The 25,399-nt window shown below is 46.4% G+C and overlaps 1 protein-coding gene across 2 annotated transcripts in view; it reads left to right on the top strand.

Annotated features, from left to right (window-relative positions):
- Positions 1–25,399, top strand: part of MAPK8IP1 (mitogen-activated protein kinase 8 interacting protein 1) — a 409,187-nt gene that overhangs the window by 260,606 nt on the left and 123,182 nt on the right. For both annotated transcript variants that reach the window (XM_078684384.1, XM_078684385.1), the window contains exon 5: positions 2,256–3,170. In XM_078684384.1, coding sequence (XP_078540510.1) covers positions 2,256–3,170 — 915 coding nt within the window. The remainder of the gene's footprint in view (positions 1–2,255; positions 3,171–25,399) is intronic.

The following is a 25,399-nucleotide window of genomic DNA, read 5'->3' on the forward strand; positions in this document are numbered from 1 at the left end:
TAGTGGAGTTCCCCCGGGATGTCACTTAAAAGAGCAGAGAGTTCCTCGATGGTATTTGATTCACGTGACATGGCTACAGGAGTACTAACTTTACTACTCCTAAACTGACAAAAATCCTAACTTTAAGACTTTCTGTATTCACAGAAGGCATTTAGGAGTCCTAAAGTTAGGACTTCTAACTTCTGTGAATACCAAAATGAGTAAGTGCCTTCTGTGAATACCAAAATGGTAGTAAGTTTAGGATTTTGTCTTAAGTTAGTTCTGTGAATCGGGCCTATAAACCCTACTAATAACACATGGGTTTGTGGGTACCCACTCAAATACTCAACTCATACAATCACCACTAACAACACATGCAGTCCTTGGCATCCCCTTCATCAAAATGTACTGCTCACAAGACCCCCTTGTAAAGACTCAGTATTCCCATGGAACCCACTCAAGCAACACCCACAGCCTACAAACCCCCACTAACAACAGATAAAGCCCTGGGAGCCCCTCAAACAACACTCACAGCCCTCACTAGCAACATGAGCATAGTTGGGAACCCCTCAAACAAAGCTGACAGTGCACATGGCCCTAACCAACAACATATGTATCACTGAGAACCCCCCAAATGACCTTGGCAGCTACACCGTGCACCATGGGACCCCCTCAAACAAAGCTCACAGCCCACACAACTCCGGTAAACAACACATACAGCTTTATCCCCTCAAACAACACATAATTCCCACAAGACTCCTACCAAAAACACTTGTATCCCATGCAACACGTCAAACAACACTTACATCCCTCACAAACCAGCTGACAGCTCTCACAGGCCAGGCAACCCCATCAAACACTCACAGACTAACAACACTTGCAGCCCATGGTACCGTTTTAAGAAACAAGCCTTGGAACCTCTCAAGTTCAGGCTTTGCAGGCCTCTGACCAGAGAGGAATCCAGGCACCACTTAATACCCAAAAATAACACTCATGCCACAGAGGCCTCCCTCACACTAGTCACAGTACCAGGCAATGGAACACACTGAAAAGCAACACTTATAAACCATGGGGCTCTCCTAAAACAACAGAAGACAAGATACACCCTTCAAACAAAACATACAACCTGCGTCGCCCCCATAAACAAGACTCAACATCCACTAATATCGCTCATAGTCCAGAGCAACAGGCCCTTGGACCTCCTCAGAGCATTTCTGACAGGGCCCCAAAAAAGGACCCTGAAGTCCTCAAGAAGCATCTTATCAAGTCAAAGTAAAATATATGCTGCCCCCCCCCCCCTTGAAAAGAGCCCCCCTCTGCGGCACACTTGAGTCGCCCCTTCCTCTCTCCTGTAAAGCACTCTCATGCTCGGTGTCTGTGGTCCCTCTTTACTTTCATAGTCCATGCATATGTGGGACTCAGTGGAACCCTTAAAAGAGCCCCCCAAAACTTATAATCAGCACTCCCCGGCTGCGAGTCCCCATAAGCCACCTTTACGCACTACACTAATAGCCCATGGGACCCATGGGTGCCCTAACACAACGACTCTCACACTGAGCATCCCGGACACAGATACAACCACCGTTGCACAGAGATCCCCACAAAAGTAGTTAAACTACAGAAACATGGGCCAAAGCCTCCTGAAGCCCAGGAAATACCAGGGAATAAGCAGTGTTTAATTTGTAAAACAAATAAGTGCTGGGGCCCTCGTTAGGAGATCACTACTACTTGCACCACCCAATGCCCCTGCCAGCGCTGGCAATGACAGTACCTAACTACCAACCTCACAATCCTACAAGGGTGACAATTAAAACTATTCCATGCCCCTAAAGCTTTAAGAATGTCTTGGGCGTCATTTTCAATGTATTTTGAATTAATAATTAACTTGTATTGTGCTCTATTCTAAATTTAACAAACAGCGCCACCATGTGGCAGACTGTCATAAGTGCCGGCGTTGATAATCAAGTGCCGGTGCTGAGCACCAGAAACCACTGGCTCAAATTAAGCACTGTTAATAAGGCACCCAGCCTACGCTTTATCTACTCTTTTATTTTTCATATAATGTTTCCCCTCTCATGACTAACTCTTCCATTCCCTAACTCTTAGCGACTGCCTTTGTCAACGCTCCAGGCAAAGCAGTCCACCCACCTCTAAATCTGTATTTTTGTGTCTGGTCTGAAGGAGAGTTTGAGAAATGTGCCTACTAAGCAGGAGAAATTATATAGGATAGACTTGACTTAACTAGTGAGTTAATTTCTTTTCTTGCCTCTTTTTAGGGGAGCAGTCCTCACCTCATGAGCACATTTGCCTAAGTGATGAAGGAAACATCCGGAGCAACGCAGCGTCCACCAAAGACCGGGGCACATCCACGGACAGCCCCTGCCGCCGCAGTGCAGCTACACAGAGCGCCGTGGCCACAACCAATGCAACTTCCAGAGCTCCCGAGAAGCACCCAGCACCCATCCGGCCACCTCACCCAACGTACCACCAACAACACCACACCCAGCAGCAGCCACACCACCATCCTGGTGCAAGCTGTCCAGCCAGAGTGCCGGAGGCCCATCGCGACCGCATCCGGTACCAGGCCGATGTCCGACTGGAGGCCACAGAAGAAATCTACCTGACACCGGTGCAAAAGAACTCTGACCCCCTGGAGCTGGAACGTCGCTTCCCGTCACAGTCTAGTGAGAACCGCATGTCCACCAGCTCGGACATTGACACGTCGAACTATCAGTCCATGTCAGGGAAACCCAACTCTTCCATCAGCGAGGAGGACGAGGTCCTGGACTACCTGTCCTCGCCGGAAAAGGGGCACATGGCCAAGGTGTCTTGTAATGGTGGCCACGGGCACCGCTCCTCCTACGGCACCCAGCGGGCCTCCGTCAGCTCTGACACCAGTGCCCTGTCCTATGACTCTGTCAAGTACACTCTTGTGGTGGATGAGAATGTCCAGTTGGAGCTGGTCAGTTTGAAACAATGCTACACGGGTTACAGTGACGAGAGCGACTCTGGCACCGTCTACGACAACTGCGTCTCCTCGCCTTACGAGTCGGCCATTGGCGAGGAGTATGAGGAGGACGTACTGAAGAGGGACTCGGTCTGCCCGTCGGAGGACTCATCCCCTGAGGCCGACATCCCCTTCTCCAAGAAGTTCCTTAATGTCTTCATGAGTGGACGGTCGCGTTCATCCAGTGAGTTACTGTCTGCCAGGGCGTTGTGGTAGGGGTGGGAGGGCTTGATGTATGGGACAGTGATGAACCTCACACACAGTCTCCCTCATCACACGTGCCTCTGAGTGCTTGGTTTCCCTGGTCCTTTGGGGTGATAGAACAGGAGCTACAGAAAGATCTACATTCACCATACATGGTGATTTATAAGATGTTTTAGACATCCCATTCCAGATAAAGCAATTCTATCAAAATATACATCATCTTAGTTTACAGTATATTCCAAAGTAATTCAGAATAGTACATGGGTCATTAAATATATGGATCGTTAAGGTTTTTTTCCAACAGAATTTGGTGTCCTAGGGCCCGATTCACAGAACTAACTTAAGACAAAATCCTAAACTTACTACCATTTTGGTATTCACAGAAGGCACTTACTCATTTAGGTATTCACAAAAGTTAGGAGTCCTAATTTTAGGACTCCTAAATGCCTTCTGTGAATACCTCTTAAAGTCAGGATTTTTCTCAGTTTAGGAGTAGTAAAGTTAGTACTCCTAACTTTAGGACTCCTAAACTGAGAAAAATCCTAACTTTCAGACTTTCAGTATTCACAGAAGGCATTTAGGAGTCCTAAAGTTAGGAGTCCTTACTTTACTACTAACTTCTGTGAATACTGAAATGAGTAAGTGCCTTCTGTGAATACCAAAATGGTAGTAAGTTTACGATTTTGTTTTAAGTTAGTTCTGTGAATCGGGCATCTAATCATTGCTATTTCAAAGGGAATGCTTGCCTAGACATTGGTGTGTTCTCCGTTAGCCCAGCTTTCCTTTTCTGGATGGTATTGTTTCCTTCTAGTACTTATAAGCGATGGCACTGGGCCTTTCCTGTGCCAAATTTTGCAGGTGTGGTAGAACCTATGAGGGTGCTGCTAAAGAAAGGAAGTGTATTTGAATGAGTGTCTGAGTGTGAGGATGAATTTGCTAAGTGAAGCAATCCCTTGCTCATGCACCAACATTGGGTCATTTTGAACCTTGCAGGAAAACTATTGTGACAACTGATGCTAGCAATGTTACTGAGGAAGGGAGAGGATTATTGGGTTTGCATCATGACAGCTACAGGGTGCGGAACAGTCATATTCCGCTATTGAAAAAGAGGCTTTAGCTTGTTGTTGGGGGATGAATCACTTCAGGGATTATTTGTGGGGTTTGCCGTTGGTGCTCAGACCCGATCATAAACCCCTTGTACATATTTTTAAGTGGGGTCGGGGTTTGGAAGGACGCGTGATACCTCGTATTTCGAGGAGGTTGTTATCTGTTATGGACTACAATTTTGTGGTGGAGTATGTGCGGGCAAAAAGAATGTGATTGCTGACTGTTTGTCAAGAATGCCAGTAGACAATACTTCCTTTATGCAAGTAATGGAAGATCAAGTAGTTTGTGTTGATGGTGGATTTGTACTTGGACAAGATGAGTGAAAGGAGGCTATTGAGAATGACAAAGAGTATGAGGATTTGGTGAATCTGAATGTAGGTGACTAGAAAGATCTTGATCAATCAAATGATAATGTAAAACCTTATGCTATGGTGAAGGATGAGTTTAGTATCCAAGGTGATAAGATACTGAGCGAAATCGCATAGTTCCACCCAGTGTGTTAAGAACAAGGTTGATTAGGATAGTCCATGAGGGTCATTTGGGAAGGAGTTTGACAAAAAGGAGGTTGAGGCAGTTTTTGTGGTGGCCAGAAATGGATAGAGCCGTGGAGGATGCAGTTCGGGATTGCCATGCCTGCGGCAATAGTGATAAAGTTAAAGGGTAAACGTCGTTTACAACGGGGTGTTTACACCGCACGACCTTTACCGTGCTGCCATTACAACTCAAGTCGTTACTACAACTTGCGCTGGATGGCGCTGTTGGTTAAGGAATATTGTAATTTTATATTCCAACACCTTCCCTACTGTTACGCGGGCTGGTGTTGGAATAGAAAATTGTAATAATCCACAATCCGCGCCCTCCAACGCAAGTCGTTGTAACGACTTGCATTGTAAAATCCGCGATGTAAAGTACCGCGATCAAAATGATCGCGTTGTACTGTCATACATCCAAGTCAAAGTGGTTAGACAACCACCTTTAGTAAGTGTGGAACTCCCAGCTCAGCCAAGGGAAAAAGTGGCTATAGATTTTTTGGGACCTATAGAAAAACATTGGAAGGGGTGATCACTTTGTGGCTGTGTTAGTAGATTTCCATAGCAAATGTTTTTTTTTTTTAGTTTGGCTGTAGATCCATGGGACAGAACTACATGCAATGTTGTGAAGTTTTTGAAAGTGGTGTTCTTAGAAGAAGGAATACCCAGAGTATTAGTTACAGATAGTGGGGTTCAGTTAGTTTCCACGGAAATGGCAGACTTTCTTGCAAAGCGAGGTATCAGACATGGCAGGGTGGCATTGTTCCAACCACAGGCCAATGGATTAGTGGAAAGAGCAAATTGTGTTATTATGGAAAATATCCAATTGTCATTGGCGAATGGATAGACATGGAAGGAGGCATTGCAAAAGATGGGGGCCAATTCACAGAACTAACTTAAGACAACATCCTAAACGTACTACTTTTGGTATTCACAGAAGTTAGGATTTTGTCTTAAGTTTGTCATAAGTCTGTCTTAAAACAAACTTAAGACAAAATCCTAACTTCTGTGAATACCAAAAGTAGTAAGTTTAGGATTCTGTCTTAAGTTAGTTCTGTGAATCGGGCCCATGGTGTGGGCCCGAGGGTGATGCCTCATTCGGTTACGGGTGTGTCTCCATTTATAACCCTGTAGGATAGGGAACCTGCAACTAAGGAATCTACAATGTGGCTACAAGGGAAACTACAAATGTGGGTTGACCGTGAGGAAATGAGATTGAAGGTTTCTGATTCTCAGAGTTGTAACAAGCTCAATTATGACAATCAGAAGGGTGTGAAGAATTTGGATGTGAAAAGTAGAGATTGAGTGGTAGAAAGAAAGACTGGTTTTGTGAGAAAGGATGAGAGCCTCTTTTTTCAACCACAGAAGGTGATACAAGTGAAGGGATCAATTGCAAAGCTGGATGATGGGAGAGAATGGAGTTTTGGAAATTTGTGCAAGGTCAGTAGCTCAGGAGGAGTAAGGTTATATGCTATTTAGGCTGTGTTTTATGCTTGTTTTGTTATGTTCGCACTTTCTTACAAATTTTACTGTTACCCTACAAAATAACGTTGAGAGGTTTTTATCACTGCTATTTATGTTTGTGGTATGTTCTTAGATTTCTTGATATGTTGTTTTCCATTTCTTATGCAATTTTTTTCTTACCTGTGAAACTATTTACCTATGTATGGGATGTTGATTAGGTCTTATTTGCCTAAATATTAAAAGGAAAGAGATGGGTGGAATGTAGAACTGACAATGAGGTAGGTGGTGAAGCTGTGGTGAGGGGAGTTCGAGGTTTGAGTCATTCTGTGGAATCTGCTGTAGGTTACTGTTCATGACTTCAACTAAGAATAAACTTGTCAAGAAAACCCGCCACGATTGTGCCTATTTACTACAATTTTCCAAGAAACAGCAATAAAAATGTTCAGTTTGAAGTTCATGATGTAAAATAATATGGATCTTGTCATAAAATTTTGTTGCGCTATTTTAAGGTGAATAGCGACGTTCCAGAGGTGGCGGTTATGTTGCCCTTACTGCCCTCTGCGCAGTACCAACTCGTCGCCAAGCATTGTAGTAAATAGGCACAATCCCTCTGGGTTTTCTTGACAAGTTTCTTCTCAGTTGACATCATGAACAATAACCTCCAGCAGATTCCACAGAATGTCTCATACCTAGAACTCCCCTCACCACTCCGCTCCACAGCATCGTCACCTTCCTCATTGTCAGTTCTACATTCCACAGTAGATTTTCATTTTTATTTTTTGAAATACGTCCCATTTTTCTTTAAGAAAACGGGCTGCATGACTAAAAAATTATTGCGTCATTTAAAAAGCAATCACAGACATGGTGGTGTGTTGACCCCAGCAGGCCACCGTCCCTGTGATTGCAGCCATTCACAATGCATCGCAAATTGCGACCTACTTCATGAATATGGATGAGGTTGGTCCATTTGGGACCCACTGCGAATCACTAACCTTGTCAAAATGGAGAAGGAATGACAGTGTTTTACTATAATACCGAAATGTAAACCTCAAGCTGTGCTTACGACGACTCCACAATGTCCGTGACCAAGGAACTATTAAGGCAAATAGATATGGAGTTAAGAATAGTAAATCTACCCTTCCCTGTATATGCTAATTTTGTTGCTGTTGTGAAGTCGATATATGTAAAGGTGGACATTCGTCACCTCGTTATGGTGAAATACACCATAATGATGTTACAAGGACCCACTAGGGTCTGACGCGAGCACTCTTGATTTGAAGAGTTATCTTCCCTTGATCAGTACCTGCGTCATTTATCATTCCATTGTTTCCGTGGGTGCACTGGCAAGACCTTGCCACTAGGCCTTGCCACGAGGACTTGACACGAGGCATTGGCACTCAATCTTGACACTAGGACTTGACACTAAGCCTTGGAACTAGGCTTTGGCACCAGGCATCACATGTGCATTGTGAATCTATATATTTTACACAGGAGTATCTGTGCACACCTATTGCAAAATGGCGTATTTCGTACAATAAAATAAGTTTTAAGTACTCATTTCAAAATATTATTAGCCAGATTCATCAAACAAAAATCCGCTCGCAAAGGGCCAGATTCTGAGAATCTGGCCCTTTGCGAGCGGTATTTTTGCATTTGGGATGCATCATCCCAAATGCAAAAATCGCAATTCTAGAAATTGCTAAATTGCGATTTTTGCATTTAAGGAATCTTAATTTGAGATTCCTTAAATGCAATGCATGAAAGTATTTAAAATTGCGAATTCGCAAATAGGGCACGCAAATTACCATGAAATACAACTTCGTGGTAATTTGCAAAAACTTTGAAAATGCACTAAAGTGCATTTTTCAAAGTTCCATGTTGCGCACTTATCAATTTCAGGGGTGCAACAGGGTGTCCTTTGGACACCCTGGCCCCCTTGAAATTGCGGCAAATTTGTGATTAGCTAATTGCTAATCGCAAATAAGGAATGACTCCCCATTCATTCCTACTGGCCTTTAGGCCCATATGAATGAATGGGAAAGCCATTCCTTATTTGCGATTAGCAATTAGCTAATCGCAAATTAGGAATCAGTAGGAATCGCAAATAATATTGCGATTCCTACATGCATCCCGTTTTGCAGTCTTTAATAGCAAATCCTTAAAATTCGTTATTAAGGACTCGCAAAACATGACTTTGATGAATCTGGGGGTTACATGTTTTACAAAAGTTGGTTCACGGTATTCATCCATATCACATATGTTTATTTTCATATTGAAAAACATTTTTGTTGAATATTTCGTAAAACCACATGATAGAACTTCTCCATACATCTGGCATCCAGGTCCCTGTAGCCAAAGCATTTTGCACCGCATGCGTTACTTCAACAGGGTAAATCAATGTGAACAATAACAGCCAACCCGAACAGAAACACATCTTGAATCTTTTCCTCCCCGGTCTATTAGGACACCCTGCTGGGGTGTGTAACAATCTCCAACAGACCAGGGCTGAGTCTCCTAGCCAGTTGTGAAGCAGAGTCCTGATTTTATTAAGGACACAAGGCGAATATTATGCTTTTCTACTCTTACTGCTTTATTTGACAGGTCTTTACCCAAAAAAAACTACATTTCCCATAATGCATTTTAGTGAAACAGGAAATCAAACAATGATGAAGATATAAAAGGACCCAAAATCACAGCCTCTTTCTTTTTTAGGTCGCGCATTCGAGACCTCTTGTATATACTTTAGTATATACTTATATGTGTATGCACTTTATGGGCTCTGGAGATCAGCCCTAGGACTTGTCTGCTTTAGCTTAGGGACTTTTTTTCTGTTCAACTGTCTTGATATAAAACGACCAGTGGAGGTCAGTAAAATACCAGAATGGCTTTCTGCTTGTTCAACTGTCTCTATTTATCTGTCTTGATATAAAACGACCAGTGGAGGTCAGTAAAATACCAGAATTACTTTCTGCTGAGGGACTTTCTTTTTTATTTTTTTCTGGCAGCTGCCTCTATTTAACTTTCTTGATAGAAAACGACCAGCAGAGGTCAGTAAAATACCAGAATCACTTTAGCATCCTCTAGATTCCAGTCCATAGATATTGTCTTCCAAGAGCACCCGTAGACAAGTATATATTTTTTAAATATTTCATTTTCAGTGATATGACCACTGAAGGCCTTGATTTTATATTAAAAACAGCGCTTTGGACTATACCATTTCCCGCTGAATGGCAATATTTCTTTCCATGCGTTCCCATACCTGGCGTGTCATGCAGTTTGGTGCTTACTTTCCCTCCATGTTAAAAAACAGTAGATGTTCCAGGATAATGTGCTGCATAGCTAAATACATATAAGGTCCCAAAGGCGAGACCGGTTGCATTGCAAATGCTTGTTTTGTATACGCGAGGGAAAGTTTTTAAGTCCATGGATGAACCGGATCAGCTCAAAGAACAAAAGTATCCTCAGTCCCAGCCAACGTGCGCCATCCCACGAGGTAAGATGATCGGTTTGAGAAGTTCATGGAAAATCCTAAAAGTGGCATCCAATCCCAGTCCGGCGAGGGTTGGCTTGGTGGTGGAGCTAACGCATGAAGACACAAGATATAGCAGGGGGGAAGAGAGGAAGGGATACTGTGTGCCTCTTGCCCTTAATAAAATCAGGATTCTCCTTCACAGCTGGCTAGGAGAGTCTGCAATGTTATAACAGGATAAGAGTCCTCATATTATGCATGTTCAAGGCAATCAGCAACCTTTGAAGATGCATGCTTGATTGGTTTGCATTACAAAGTACAGAATGTAGACACCCCTGACCAATCTGCAGCCCTCAGGAAATCCTCCAACCTAGAACCAGCCCAAAAATCTTTAGATGCCATTGCCCCTCTGACAGAGTGTGCACCATAACTATCTATGCCAATTCCAGCTAGAATTAAACCATACTTAACCCTTCTACTTGGAGTAGTTGGGGAGACAGGAGAATGAGGATTTAATCAAAGAAATCAAATGCTGCAGCCTCCCTTTTCTGAGGTCTATAGTACAATCTATATATGCAGAAAGGATCTTACAACACACCATAACCCTAGGGTGCGGGGAAAACCTAGGAAAATGAATGTGTTTCATGGCGCACTTCAGACTATATTATAATAGACACCATCCGGTGTAAAACTCACTTCATGGATACCTAAGGCTCTAACATCTGAGACCCTCCTGGAAGACGCTAGACACAAAGGTGCAACCAAAGTAGCACAAGAGTTTGAAGGACAAATCATTATTATCTGGCCAAGACTCAAACAAAGCGAGAACTTTGTTCACCTGCCACGTCGTTGAATATCTAAGTTTTGGTGGGTTAGTAAACCTAATGCCTTCGGGAGTCTACAAACCAGTAGATGTCCCCCAACTGGTTTCCCATTTACCCAATTATGCCCTGATGAAATAGCAGTTGACTGTTCTGTAAGACTTGGAGGTGGCCACCAAAGAGGACAGAAAGTTTAGAACTGTCCCTAGATCTCCTGAAACAGGATCATGATTCCTTTCCAAGCAGCAGCTGTTCCAACAACGCCAGGCCGATCTATAAGGTCTAGGGGGTCCCTACCGCAAGAGGCCTCAATAAAACTGGAAGCGACTTCTGAAAAGCCTGACAAATCACCAAATGCCCTGAGAGGTTCCCGGCCACCAACCTCAACCTTCTGGCTACTACTAGATCGTGCTTCTAGCCCTGTGGACTCAGAAAAATGCGAGGAGACCTCGTAAGTATCACCGGACGGTCCACTAAGCTCCAGGGACAGAGGGAACCTGGGTTGAGATCTCCAAAAGGGAATCACCGCAACCACCTCTGCCTGTTACCTGCAGATGTGTGCAAGACATCTGGATTTTAAATGAATGGGGGAAAGCATTATGAGTCCCCGGCCAATCCTGGAGGAGAGCAGCCGAAGAGCGTTCTTCTGAATCCAGCCTTCAGCTGACAAACCAGGGGAGCTGTTGTGTTAACCGTGAGGCAAAGAGGCGCGAACGCAGTAACCCCAGAGGGGGTGTAAGGCACACACAGAAAATAGCACTGAGAATGTTGCAGAAAGGAATTTGATTAGGTTGTAAATGCTTAACTGTCGCAGCCTCAAGAAAAAAGCGAAAGGCTGTGATTTCGGGTCTTTTGATAGCTTCATTTTGGTTTGGTTTCCTGTTTCACTGAAATGCATTAAGGGTATTTTTGTTGTCGAAGGGCAGTCAAGTAAAGCAGTGAGATTAGAGATGCATAATATGAAGACTCTTGTCCTGTTATAAAATCACTGTCCTTCCAATCTCTATATTCAGAATACACCAAGGGGGACCATCCATCCAGGTTCACCATCCCCGGAGTCATGCACAACCTCCCATCATGAGAAGGTGCATTGTCTCAGCGCCACCAGTAGTTAAAACCACAATGGAAGAAAAATCCGGTTTCAAAACACCACTCCCATGAAAAGGCTTAGCAGTGATGGAGTAAAGCCTACTCAGAAGTGGAGAAGTGAGAGCAAACAAGACATTACTTGTAGAACTAATGTAATTTACAATATGCTGTAACCACTTTAAGGTGCTATGCATTGATACTGCAAACAAACTTTACAAAAGGATGACACTGTAAGATATGGAGTAACAACAACAAAGAACCCTGCCATTCTGCCTGAGGTGTGCCCGGGTACTCCTGTATGAAATACACAGCCTCACAGTGCACTCACACCAACAAGGACCTGTGGCAGTCGTTGATGGCTGTGTGTCTGGGTTATGTCTCTCGTACTCTTGCAATAAGAGTGTATATTAACAATGCATAGATGTGGTTTAGGCGCAAGCACTTGTTTTACTTTTCTCAAAGCTTTTCAAACTGTGGTGGTTGACCTGGTGTGTCTGTAGGGACCAGGGCCATTTTTATTGTTGTGTATTTTCCACCCTATGGTAGGAACGGCCCGTTTGTGGACAGCATAACCTTTGGGATGATACCAGACGTATTCTATGCACCCCCTCAGGATATGTCATCCAATAGGCCAACTAGCTCCCAGTGCCACCATGCGCCCCCTTAGACCTAGTCTGGTAGCAAATCGTTTCTGCAACCACTGATCATGACAACCCTGACCCCTCAGGTAACGTGGTAAAAGATCTAGAACCCTTTTGCTCAGTCACTCGTGCACTCTTGTTCTCAGAGAAATATACAGAGAATACACAATGGGACGTTCTTCAATATATTTATTGAGCGTTATTCTTGAATAGAGTACATGAGCTGCGATGATCAATAGGCAGAAGCAGATGAAAGTGATTAGAAGCACCAAGACAGTGAACAGAATAAAAATCTACACTATCGTGCTAATACAGTGCATATATGCAGGCATGTAAAACAATATAAAAAGTTGGACATACTCTTCCTATGTAGTCCCTAACCCAAGTGTCTAGGGCGTGTGTGTGTGTGTGTACTGGCAGGAATCCCCACTCTGAATGATCCAACCCGGGTTATCTGAAGGGAATGAATATAAGTCCCCGTCTTGGTCTCGAGCTGGACACCCCGGCTGAGATATCAGCAAGCTGTAGCTTCAGCGTGTAGAGACCTCGACAACTACAGCATAAGAGCCAAACGTTCGTTGATTTCAAATGGTGTTTCTGCCACCAATGTGCGGTTATTGTCTAGGTCAAAGACCCACATCTTTAGCCAAAAGAGGATTTTAGAGGGAGTCCGACCACCTCGGCATTTTCTCTTCATGTTGTAGAGTGCTGTCTGGACCCACTATAGGGAATGGACCCAACTATGACCTGAGCCTAGTACCTTAGCTGTTAACGAATGCGTTAAGTCACGGTTTTTCCTCTCCACTACCGAATTTCCATCAGAATGATAGAGTGAGGAATAACTCACGGTCACACCCAAACTTGCCATGGCCTCTTTGTAAGCCAGAGAGCTAAACACTGGACCCTGGTCGGAACGTAATGTGCCAATTGCGTATGTCCCAATAAAGACTTGCAGATCCTTTATCTGCCACCAAGATGGACTTAGAAGCCTCATCTGATTGTAGGGGGCAGCAGTGGTCCAAATAAACACAACCAAAAGCTTGTTTTAAATCAGTAGAGGTGTCTGTGGGGGGACACGCTACTGTGTAACCCGTCATCTGCTGGCAGATGTCACATTTAAGGATTAAGTCATTGGTCTGTTTGTAAAGTCCTGGCCACCAATAGCACGGCTCCAGTAATGAAATTGCAGCCTTCACCCTTGTATGTGCAGAGGCCAGACTCTCATGGGCAGCTAGTATCAACCCCAGTCTGCGATCAGAGTTTGCTATTACTCTATCCCCCTGTACAGGAATGTGAGCATACAGTAGGTTTTGTGCATCTAACTTGTAGGAGTACTTGAGTGGAAAGCCTTTTGGCAGGTGTGTGCCATCGCTTTCAACGTTGACAGCCACCATGATGTCTCTGTCTTTACTCGTATTAGAACAATTGATTGCAGCAACTGCAGCAGTACGAACTGTTGCTTTTGTGGTTACATCAGCCATGGAATTCCCTGCAACGTGTACACCAACTCGTTGCTGACTCAATTTATGAGTGACATGAGTCAGTGGCAAGCAATCTTTGAGCTTTGCCACCTTCTCCCAAAGCAGCTTGTGCTTTATTATGCAACCCTTTGACTCACTGAATCCATTCTGGCTACAATAGTGCAGGTAGTCATTGTAGGACTGGATACAGTAATACGAATCGCACACTATACGTGTTGGGAATCCATGATCCATATTTCTTAGTGCCAGTATTAGAGCCTTTGGTTCTGCCAGCTGCGCTGTTCATTCACCAAGCGGCTGCGTGTAGATTTTCTAAGAATGGAGTTCTCCATCGGTCATGCACCTTTTACGATTGAAATGCAGCTGGGTATTGTTGCTTTGTCCATACAGCAGGCTGGGCAGACCTATCAGTATATATGATGTAATTTTAGCGATCTAGAGGCATTATTTCATTAGGCAGAGGATATTCTTGTTCATACCGCAGAAAGGCTTGCATTGGTAGTGTAGAATCAAATCTGTAGTCTACATCGGTTGCAGTGAGTGAGTTAGCCCATTTTATTCATCATTGATGTCAACTTTGGGGTTTAGCGTTTGGAATGCTCGCTTTGGTGACTCCCAGTAAGGCCGGCTCCAGGGTCGTTACAACTGTGGGTTTACCCCGAGCCAAGGCTCACTCTCTCACTACAGCAGTCTTTAGTGTTGTGAGTATTTTTTCAGCAGATGCAAAAGCATTTCATTATTCGTGTATAAAAGTGACTAATATGCTTTCGGCACTGTCACCTTCGTTGATCCTGTTTCTCCCGCAATAACACGGATCACCAGGTTTGCAGTATTCAAACGTGTGTGTAAATGTTTGGAAGCTAGGATATCATCTTGTATGGAACATAAAATGTTTGTATGTTCCTGTGTCCAATATGTACAAAAACAATATGGACTTATCAAGTAGTAGAATGGTTTAACCCATTCTGCGTAATCGGTGATGTATGTTCTGCCACGATTTAGGAATCCTAATATAGATGGTAGTATTTTCAATGCAGTCGGTGGTTAAAGCAATGCACATTTCTCTGGGAAGTGTATCACTAGGCTTTTGCCCTCACTTGACAGCTTGTATCCCAGAAAAAAGACATTGTGATGGGAAATTGTTTTTTTATTGAATTTGTAGTCTACGTGGGCAAATCCCTAAATTATGTGATCAAGTGTTCAAAAAGGTCATCATCCATCAGATAAAAGTATGTAGTAGCTCTATTACTCGGGTTGCGAACAGCCTGAAGCTATTCTTATACTCCTGGAGCAATCTTTTTGCATCCTAGAGCCTAGAGCACAGAAGACGGCCAAACATCTACTTCCAGGCGCTATGATTTGGCAGAAAAACCAATTCAAAATATCTAGTGTTGTTTTGTATTTCTTCCGCACAATGTTGTTCTGTGTGCATTTTGTACTGCAAATGTGCGAGTAGCTGTGTTTAGGTATCTGTAATCTAACAGTAGATGATATGAATGGTGCAGTTTCATTACTGGAAACAAGGGATTGTTCATTGATGAGGTGAACGTTTCTATTACACCTTGGTATTCAAGTTATTCTAGGATTTCCCAACTTGTTTTTTAGCTTAATTTTTAATTGGGTAGTTTCATTGAGATTGTGGAGTCATCCTCAATGGGCTCTCATCATGAGGGAGACCGTCATCCCACCCCACCTGGTTGCGGTATAACGCAAGTGGTAGTGCTAATGGCCAATGCTTGGCGTATGAATGTTTTACTGATTCTGGAACAAGGTTGGAGAAGGCAGGTAAGATTACCAGTTCCCCGCTGGGGCTCTCTATTACAAAATAAGGTTGACAATCCTTTTCAGCCAAAAGAATATTGCAACATATTGCAACCATAGATTAAGTCATCCCAAAAGAGAACTGTGGGAGCGTGGGTTTAATATACAAGTGAGGAGGCTGTATATATTTGCGAACAGGTTGAGGTTTATTTTCAACAAACTTATTGTCAGGAGAAACAAATGTTAGTGTGTCACAATAATCTTCTTCAGGTGATTCTTCCTCTTTTAAAGTTGGGGTGGAGGGCGATGGTTCCAGCTCCTCGTCTTCGGAGTCCAAGGGGTTTCCCCGGAGGCTCATAAAAGAGGAAAGAGAAGGGGCCGTCAGAACACCAGTTTCCTGATTATCTAAAGGGGTAACCCGTCACCACACCTTGGGAAGTGTTCCAGTATTTTGCCAAAAGTAAATTTCTCAGGATAAGTGAATTGTGAAGGAAGGACTAGTGCGGGGAGGGGGGTAACAATGGGTTACAAGAATTTTACACCAAAAACAAAATATACCATAACCGGAGGTATAACCAGGTCTTATCAGTTTAGTGTGCAATCTTTTAGTCGATAACCTGGTTCAGGGTTCTGCGGGTCACAGTTAAGTTACAGGCTGTCGGAGGGATATCCTAAACTGTAACATGCGCAACCAGCACTTTACGTTCAATTACGCCCCTCCCGCAACCCTCGGTTACCCACCCACCTCCCTCCAATCCTCAGTGTACACCCTCACTCACCGGCCCTGCCGCAAACTCTCCAGAGTTCGCGGCCGCTCTTCAGCATCCTCCGGAGGACTCCACCACTCCTCACACCAATATCGTCCGGTTCCTCATCCACGATGTCTCCTCTCCTGGGCTCCTTCGCGCTGGCCTCTCCACAGGGTTTCTCCCCCTTCGCCGCTCCTTCTGACGTCTTCTCCCCCTCTCCAGCTTCATACAAGTGCCCGCCTTCCTCCTCGCAGTCCGTTGCTTTCATTGGTCTCTGCCAAAGATTTCCGGTGTCACTTCCAACCCCTTTCGGGTCCTGGCTCCCGGCTCTCTGTACAGAGACGGAAAAACGGCATGGATGCATTCTTTCGGGATCAGGAGTTTTCTGTCTGTCATAAGTCCCGCGATTACCAGTCTTACCACGGAAAGCCAATGCCCATGGGGACACACCGGTGAGTCCCTCCTCACATCCCTTTTCCCTTGCTGTCCTTCTATTCGGGGTCAGATCCTGAGGAAATCTAGATAAATAGTCCACATTTCCTTGGTTGCTTCCTTTCCTGTGTTTGGTTCGGAACCGGTAAGGTTGTAAGGAAAGAAACCATCTGAGTACTCTCTCGTTATGGCCCTTATTCCTAGCTAACCATTCAAGAGGGGCATGATCTCTATATAAGGTGAAATCCCTGCCTTCAAGATAATATTGTAATGTGTCTATAGCCCATTTGATGGCCAATGCTTCCTTCTCTATGGTGGCATAATTTTTCTCACGTGGAAACAGCTTGCGACTAATGTATAATATGGGTTTTTCTCCCTGGTTGCCCCTAACCCATGGTCCGAAGCATCGGTTTGTAAGATAAAGGGGAGGGAATAGTCTGGACTGGTTAACACGGAATCTGATGTCAAAGACTTTTTAAGTGACTCAAAAGCTCGTACTACCTCTAAGGAAGGGTGTGAGAAGTTGGCCTGATGTGCAGTGCTCACTATTCTAGTGATCACTATATATCAGTCCAAACAACCCTTATTGATGATTGGTTGTAAGTCAACCTTATAGACCAGCTATCCTAGTAGCATGGATACGAGCAGTCTAAGGCTAAGACTCTAGAGGGCGTGTTAAGCCAGCTGTTTTACCATCACATTACCCCTTGAACACCCAGTGAAAGGACACCACACAAGTGTTATGAAAATAAACAGTGTATTTATTAGAATCACAACAACCCTGTACTCTTTATGAGGACAGGGTGCTAAGCACACAACAAAACTCTTACGAAAATACTTAAGTTAGCACAGTATATACAAATGCCCGAGGGGCACGAAAAACCATATACTCTAGAAGTGGAATGCGAAATTACTAGCAGGTAAGTACAGTACTAATAGGCTTTGGAATCGCTAGGACTTGACTATAGAATCGTTAGATTACTTCTAGGAGACCCAGGGGACTCGGGTGCAGAGTGTGCACTCTCACGCAGGATGCGGGACAAAGTCTATGGAAGCTAGTAAAGGCAAAGTTAGTGTTCACGGGCGAACCCGACCTGGTAGGGAGAAAACGACAGTGGATCCTGACCCTTGGATAGTGAGGCTATGCTGGGGCACCGAAATGCCGAAGTTACCTAGCCTAGGGGCTGCAGCTGCATAGGTCTCAAAAGACGTCGGGAATCCTCGTTGCCGGACCAGGAGCCTGGAAGAAAGATGCTGGCAGGCGACCAGTGAAGATAGTTTGAGTTGATCCAAGCCTGGATCTGGAAGCAGGATGATACCTGAAAGCAGAGGGGACCAAGTTCGTGACTACTAGCCAGTAGTCACTGGGCACCAGGAGGGCACCGGATGGTAGTCACCTCGACTAGGTGAGTGGGCGACGCTGGCTCTGCAGATCTCACGGACCAGGAGGCGTTGTCGGCGACCAGGATGGAGAGGCGAGCTGTCCCACGATGGATGAAGCTGTCGGCGTCGAAGTTACCCAGGATTGGGCAACAAGCCTTGGCTAATTCAAGCCCACGCGGTGGACTCAAAATGGCGTCTTGAGTGGACCAGGAGGGTCCGGGGTGCTCCTCTTCGGGAAGGGAGCAAGGGCCAGTCTGGAGCAACCAGACCAGCAGCAGTGATGTCGTCGGGCGTCGTTCAGAAGGCCACAAGCCAGCGGGCTAGTAGCCAAACAACGCGGTGAGCAGCAAAAAGCAGAAGGGCCCCACGCCGATCGTGGAGATGCTGGGGGGCTGATCTTCGGTGCTGGAGCTGCTCAGGGTCGGGGCTTCTCGGACCCCAAAGCACTCACCAGGAAATTACTCGGCGGGCTTGCTGTGCAGAAGTCGTGCAGTCTTGGCAATAGTCGGTCCCTTGAGGTCTCGTCGCACTCACGGTTCTCAGCTTGGCTGTAGAGGTGAGTAGAGGTCGGAGGTGCCAGGGAAGCCGGGTCTTGTCGAGCTGGGCAGTCGGATTCCGGAGGAAGGACTTACAGCAGACCGCAGTGTTCTTGCGATGGTGCCTGCGGATGCAGGGTGACTACTCCTTAGCCACAAGGGAGAATCTTGAAGAAGGAAATCTTGAAGTCCTTTCGTAGAAAGTCGTGTCTTGATTCCAAAGATGATCTAATTTGGAAGGGGGCCTGCTCCTACCTTTATCTGGGAAAAGGGGGCTGGCACGCGACTAGGTCCTGCCCTATGGGTGGGACCAGGAGGGGGGTGGTTACACCCACTTCCTTGGCGGGCTTTTCCCCAGCTCAGGGTCTGGAGTGTCCCTGGAACTGGTTCAAGCCAGCCTATGCATAGTCACCTTCCTCTGTAGCCCTGCCTACCTGGAATACACAAAACCCTGTCTGGGACGGTGCTGGCACCGCCCCTGGCAGGAAACTCTTTGTCCTTGCCTCCTGCTCTGGGAGGACCCCCAGCAGCAGGAGGGCAGACTTGTGTCTCGGTGGCAGCATCCATTTTGTGGATGCTAAGGCTCTGTCTGACTTTAACCGGGGTTACAGGTTACATACATGTCGTGTCCCTCTAGAAGGGTGGAATGCTAACCCCGTCGCCAGAATTGGCGAGGGGTTAGTATTCCAATTCGTATGACACCTTACTCGACATGTTTTGATAAAGCGATACCAGAGTTGGCATATAACCGCGAGGATTATAATGCACTTAAGAGTATATGGTATGCGATATCATGGAAACGGCTAAGGGATAGATCCCGAAAGCCGCAGACAGGCTCAGCTCATGCCAGAGCACCATCTCACACGATTCCAAGCACTCTGCCTTCAGGATTGTTAAGGCCTGCCATAGGAGTGACTGATAGGAGATCTGTGTGTCCATTTTAGGGTTAGATATAGGTATACTATATCTAAAGCAAAGGGTGATTACACCACCTTGCCCCAGCTGTCAAGCAGCCAGTTGTGTCAGATTTGGATGGCCAGCCAGGGGTGGCATAATACATGCTGCAGCCCCTGGTAGGCCCTGGGTACACCTATGCCCTGGGTACCTAAGGTACACTGTACAGGGACTGATAAGGTGACTCAGTATCCAATTGGATATGTACCTAGGGTACATGGAATCCATTTTACAGAGAGAGCAGTAGGCCTGGGGTCCTGAATAGCAGGGCCCCAGGTCAACTAAGTCAGAAAACCAGCAAAACACCGGGCAAAAAGTTGGGGGCAACCATAGTCAGGGATCTACCTTCCTACATAACCCCCCCCCCCAAACGAAAGGAGATAAGGCTAGCCTTGCCAGGTAAGCCTATATTGCCTGAGTGGCCATATAAGGAAGTACCAGCACTGGCATGGTTACCCCCTATCTCATGGTCCACTAAGCAATCCCTCACCCTAAGGGTGTCTGAGGGTCTCCACCATAGGGAATCTCTACCTGTGGTGTGTTTTGGCAAAGTAAAAGGCTGGTGCTGAAATGGAGTACTGAAGTGAGGCTCCACTAATTTTGGGCTCAGCTTCCTCCAATCATTTTCCACCATAGAGGCCTTTCTTTCCAAGACTGAGTTGCTTTGGGCTCTCAGGGTCAACCTCTGGCTACCTACAGCTGGAGGTTGGGTCCCTCTGTTTGGCTTACTGGAGGGACAGGTCAGGTCTGGGGCCCTCAGGTCCCAAGTTTGGCTGTGCCCAACAGTGTCCATCTGTGGGAGGTCCCTAACTAATTTTAAGGGGGATCCCTCAGGAGTATGTTTTATTTTCACTGGGCTAGGACTACTAGCTTCAGTGCCCTTAATCTGCTGATTGGGGAATTCTTTTGGACAGGGGGCCCTTTGGGGTCCAACACTGGCCTCCCTGACCTCTACAGCCCTGGGCTGACTGAGGCAGGGTAGAGAGGGGCAGGTTACCTGCTCCAGACTGGGTCCCATCTTGGAAGGGTCCACTGACATCAGGGGTTCTGCCAGGCTAGGCCTGACTACCTCTGTGGCAGTTTCTTCACAAGGGGTCAGATCAGTTCCCTGAGGAGGCTGATCCTTTCCTAGAGTCTGGTGGGAGGGAGATCTCTCTTCCTCCTCAATACTCTCTGTCTGAGTGGAGTGATCCATAGTTTCAGGCTTCACAACACTATTATCTGTCTGAGTTTGAGCTGTGGCCATCACAACTCCACCAACCTTTTCAGGAGGGGGCTCAGTTTGGGTGTGGGCTGTGACCATCACAGCCTTTACAACCTGTTCTGGGAAGGAAGTTGTCTGAGATTGGGTTGTGACTGGCACAACCCTCCTGACCTGTTCAGGGAGGACATCTTGGACTGGGGCTGTGGCTAACACTGCCCCACTAACCTTACCATGGGGGTTTACCATTTTAGAATGGGTTTCTTGCTCTACCCCAGCCCAGGCTGAGAGCTCTAAATCATTCCCCAGTAGGCAATCTACAGGCAAGTTTGGTGACACTGCCACTCTCTTGGGGCCAGTGACACTTCCCCAGCTGAGATTTACTACTGCCATGGGATGAGTTTTCTTCACCCCATCAATGTTTACCACCTGGTATGTGGCACCAGGTAAAAGTTGCCTTGAGGGGACTAGACTCTCAGTCACCATGGTGATGCTAGCCCCTGTATCTCTATAGGCCTCAACTTTCATTCCATTGATGAGGGGCTCCTGTCTGTACTTGCCCAAAGTGTTGGGACAAGTTGTGAAGTTGGCAAACCCCATGCCAGTCTCACAGACAAGAGTATCTGAGTTTGGGGACCTGGTTAGGCCAGAGTCCCCAGGAACTCCCAAAGTAAATGCACCCAAATTCTTGGGGGCACTCCCACCACCTGGGGGATTACTACTAGTAGTAACAGGAGGTTTGGGAATGTTACCTGGGGGTATGTTCTCCTTATTGTTATTCTTTGGGCAACTGCTGTCAGTTTTTAAATGACCCACCTGTTTACAGGGATAACAGTAAGGCTTTTTCTGGTTATTGGAAGGATTCTGGGACCCACCCCCCTCAGAGGATTTTTGGGGCCCTGATGTGGTTTGATCTGGAGATTTATTCCCACCCTTCTCTTGAGGCTTGGTTGATTCCTTTTTCTGGTCACCACCTTGGTTCTTGGGCCTAATCCTGGTTCTGACCCATTTGTCTGCCCTCTTACCCAATTCTTGTGGAGAGGTCAGATCAGAGTCTACCAGGTGCTGGTGTAATAACTGGTTCTGACAATTATTTAAGACTTGCTCTCTCATAATAAGATTATACAATCCTGTGAAGTCAGTAACCTTGCTACCCAGTAGCCAGCCTTCCAAAGCCTTAGTGGCACAATCAACAAAGTCAGACCAGTCCTGAGACTGAGTTTTCTGGGTATCTCTGAACAGCAACCTGTACTGCTCAGTGGTTAAGCCAAACCCATCAACCAGTGCATTTTTCAGGACCTGATAATCATTAGCATCCTCCACTCTTGTAGTGAGGAGCTTATCTCTACCTTTACCATCAAAGGAGAGCCACAGTATAGCTGCCCACTGACTCTGGGGAATGCCCTGCACAGTGCAGGCCCTCTCCAAAGCAGCCATCCATTTCTGGATGTCATCCCCTTGCTTAAAGGGGGGCACTATCTTAGTCAGGTGTTTAGTATCTAAACCCTTCTCTTTTTCTCTTGGGAGATTGCTGCCACCAGTGGGAGCTAACCCACACATCTGCTGCTCTCTAGCAAAGGCAAGCTTCTCTTTGGCCAGGGCAAGTTCTTCCCTTTCAATCCTCAGTTTAGCTTGTCTCATCCTTGCTTCATGCTCTCTTCTCTGAGGGGAAGTCAATCTCCTCTGGGGAGAGTTCCTTCTCTCCTGAGAAGAGGCATTAGAGTGCAGAGATCTAATGGAGTCCCTAGAAGGAGATCTATCTCTCCTAACTCCAAGGTTAGACCTCATTAGGGTCAGTACTGGGGGTCCCCCAGATCCTTCCCCAAGTAGGTCTAAGTTGGCCCTAGTTAGCCTTCTGACTACCTCAAGACCTTTGTCTACCTCATCCCCAGAGAGTTCCTCTTGATCCTCCTCCTCAACTGCATTGGCAGTGTTGGGGAGGTCTGGATCCCCAGAGGTTCCCTCTAAGGCTGGCATGTTCTCATGTAACTGAGAAATCTTTCTGGCATCATATGTCTCTAGGAGACCTATTAAAAAGGGAATGGTGGGGTTAGACCCCTGCTTCAGTTTCCTGGAGGTACAGACTTGTCTCATCTCCTGGAAACTGAGAGCTGCATATCTTGAAGTGACCTGTGGAGGGTCAACACTGACCAGGGGAGTCTCAGTAGATTCTCCCTGGGTAGACATGCTTTTCTAGTAAGGTGTAAGTGGTGCACTTACCTACACTATATGTTTGCCTACTGATCCCTTGCTAGAGTTGTAGTTTAGGGTGTGCTAGGCCCTAGGAGCTACAACAGCTGGTTCAGTAGAACTCAGAGTATTCTAAGCTAAGTTATATGTACCTTTAGTACTTATGTGATCTTTCACAAGATATTCTTAGGATATGTGTGGTAAAACAACAGCAAGCTCAAATCCCAACCGCTGCTCACCAATGTGAGAAGTTGGCCTGATGTGCAGTGTTCACTATTCTAGTGATCACTATATATCAGTCCAAACAACCCTTATTGATGATTGGTTGTAAGTCAACCTTATAGACCAGCTATCCTAGTAGCATGGATACGAGCAGTCTAAGGCTAAGACTCTAGAGGGCGTGTTAAGCCAGCTGTTTTACCATCACATTACCCCTTGAACACCCAGTGAAAGGACACCACACAAGTGTTATGAAAATAAACAGTGTATTTATTAGAATCACAACAACCCTGTACTCTTTATGAGGACAGGGTGCTAGGCACACAACAAAACTCTTACGAAAATACTTAAGTTAGCACAGTATATACAAATGCCCGAGGGGCACGAAAAACCATATACTCTAGAAGTGGAATGCGAAATTACTAGCAGGTAAGTACAGTACTAATAGGCTTTGGAATCGCTAGGACTTGACTAGGGAATCGTTAGATTACTTCTAGGAGACCCAGGGGACTCGGGTGCAGAGTGTGCACTCTCACGCAGGATGCGGGACAAAGTCTATGGAAGCTAGTAAAGGCAAAGTTAGTGTTCACGGGCGAACCCGACCTGGTAGGAAGAAAACGACAGTGGATCCTGACCCTTGGATAGTGAGGCTATGCTGGGACACCGAAGTGCCAAAGTTACCTAGCCCAGGGGCTGCAGCTGCATAGGTCTCAAAAGACGTCGGGAATCCTCGTTGCCGGACCAGGAGCCTGGAAGAAAGATGCTGGCAGGCGACCAGTGAAGATAGTTCGAGTTGATCCAAGCCTGGATCTGGAAGAAGGATGATACCTGAAAGCAGAGGGGACCAAGTTCGTGACTACTAGCCAGTAGTCAGTGGGCACCAGGAGGGCACCGGATGGTAGTCACCTCGACTAGGTGAGTGGGCGACGCTGGCTCTGCAGATCTCACGGACCAGGAGGTGTTGTCGGCGACCAGGATGGAGAGGCGAGCTGTCCCACGATGGATGAAGCTGTCGGCGTCGAAGTTACCCAGGATTGGGCAACAAGCCTTGGCTAATTCAAGCACACGCGGTGGACTCAAAATGGCGTCTTGAGTGGACCAGGAGGGTCCGGGGTGCTCCTCTTCGGGAAGGGAGCAAGGGCCAGTCTGGAGCAACCAGACCAGCAGCAGTGATGTCGTCGGGCGTCGTTCAGAAGGCCACAAGCCAGCGGGCTAGTAGCCAAACAACGCGGTGAGCAGCAAAAAGCAGAAGGGCCCCACGCCGATCATGGAGATGCTGGGGGGCTGATCTTCGGTGCTGGAGCTGCTCAGGGTCGGGGCTTCTCGGACCCCAAAGCACTCACCAGGAAATTACTCGGCGGGCTTGCTGTGCAGAAGTCGTGCAGTCTTGGCAATAGTCGGTCCCTTGAGGTCTCGTCGCACTCACGGTTCTCAGCTTGGCTGTAGAGGTGAGTAGAGGTCAGAGGTGCCAGGGAAGCCGGGTCTTGTCGAGCTGGGCAGTCGGATTCCGGAGGAAGGACTTACAGCAGACCGCAGTGTTCTTGCGATGGTGCCTGCGGATGCAGGGTGACTACTCCTTAGCCACAAGGGAGAATCTTGAAGAAGGAAATCTTGAAGTCCTTTCGTAGAAAGTCGTGTCTTGATTCCAAAGATGATCTAATTTGGAAGGGGGCCTGCTCCTACCTTTATCTGGGAAAAGGGGGCTGGCACGCGACTAGGTCCTGCCCTATGGGTGGGACCAGGAAGGGGGTGGTTACACCCACTTCCTTGGCGGGCTTTTCCCCAGCTCAGGGTCTGGAGTGTCCCTGGAACTGGTTCAAGCCAGCCTATGCATAGTCACCTTCCTCTGTAGCCCTGCCTACCTGGAATACACAAAACCCTGTCTGGGACGGTGCTGGCACCGCCCCTGGCAGGAAACTCTTTGTCCTTGCCTCCTGCTCTGGGAGGACCCCCAGCAGCAGGAGGGCAGACTTGTGTCTCGGTGGCAGCATCCATTTTGTGGATGCTAAGGCTCTGTCTGACTTTAACCGGGGTTACAGGTTACATACATGTCGTGTCCCTCTAGAAGGGTGGAATGCTAACCCCGTCGCCAGAATTGGCGAGGGGTTAGTATTCCAATTCGTATGACACCTTACTCGACATGTTTTGATAAAGCGATACCAGAGTTGGCATATAACCGCGA

The sequence above is a fragment of the Lissotriton helveticus genome, chromosome 3_2 (assembly GCF_964261635.1).
Source record: "Lissotriton helveticus chromosome 3_2, aLisHel1.1, whole genome shotgun sequence".
NCBI classification, from domain to species: domain Eukaryota; kingdom Metazoa; phylum Chordata; class Amphibia; order Caudata; family Salamandridae; genus Lissotriton; species Lissotriton helveticus.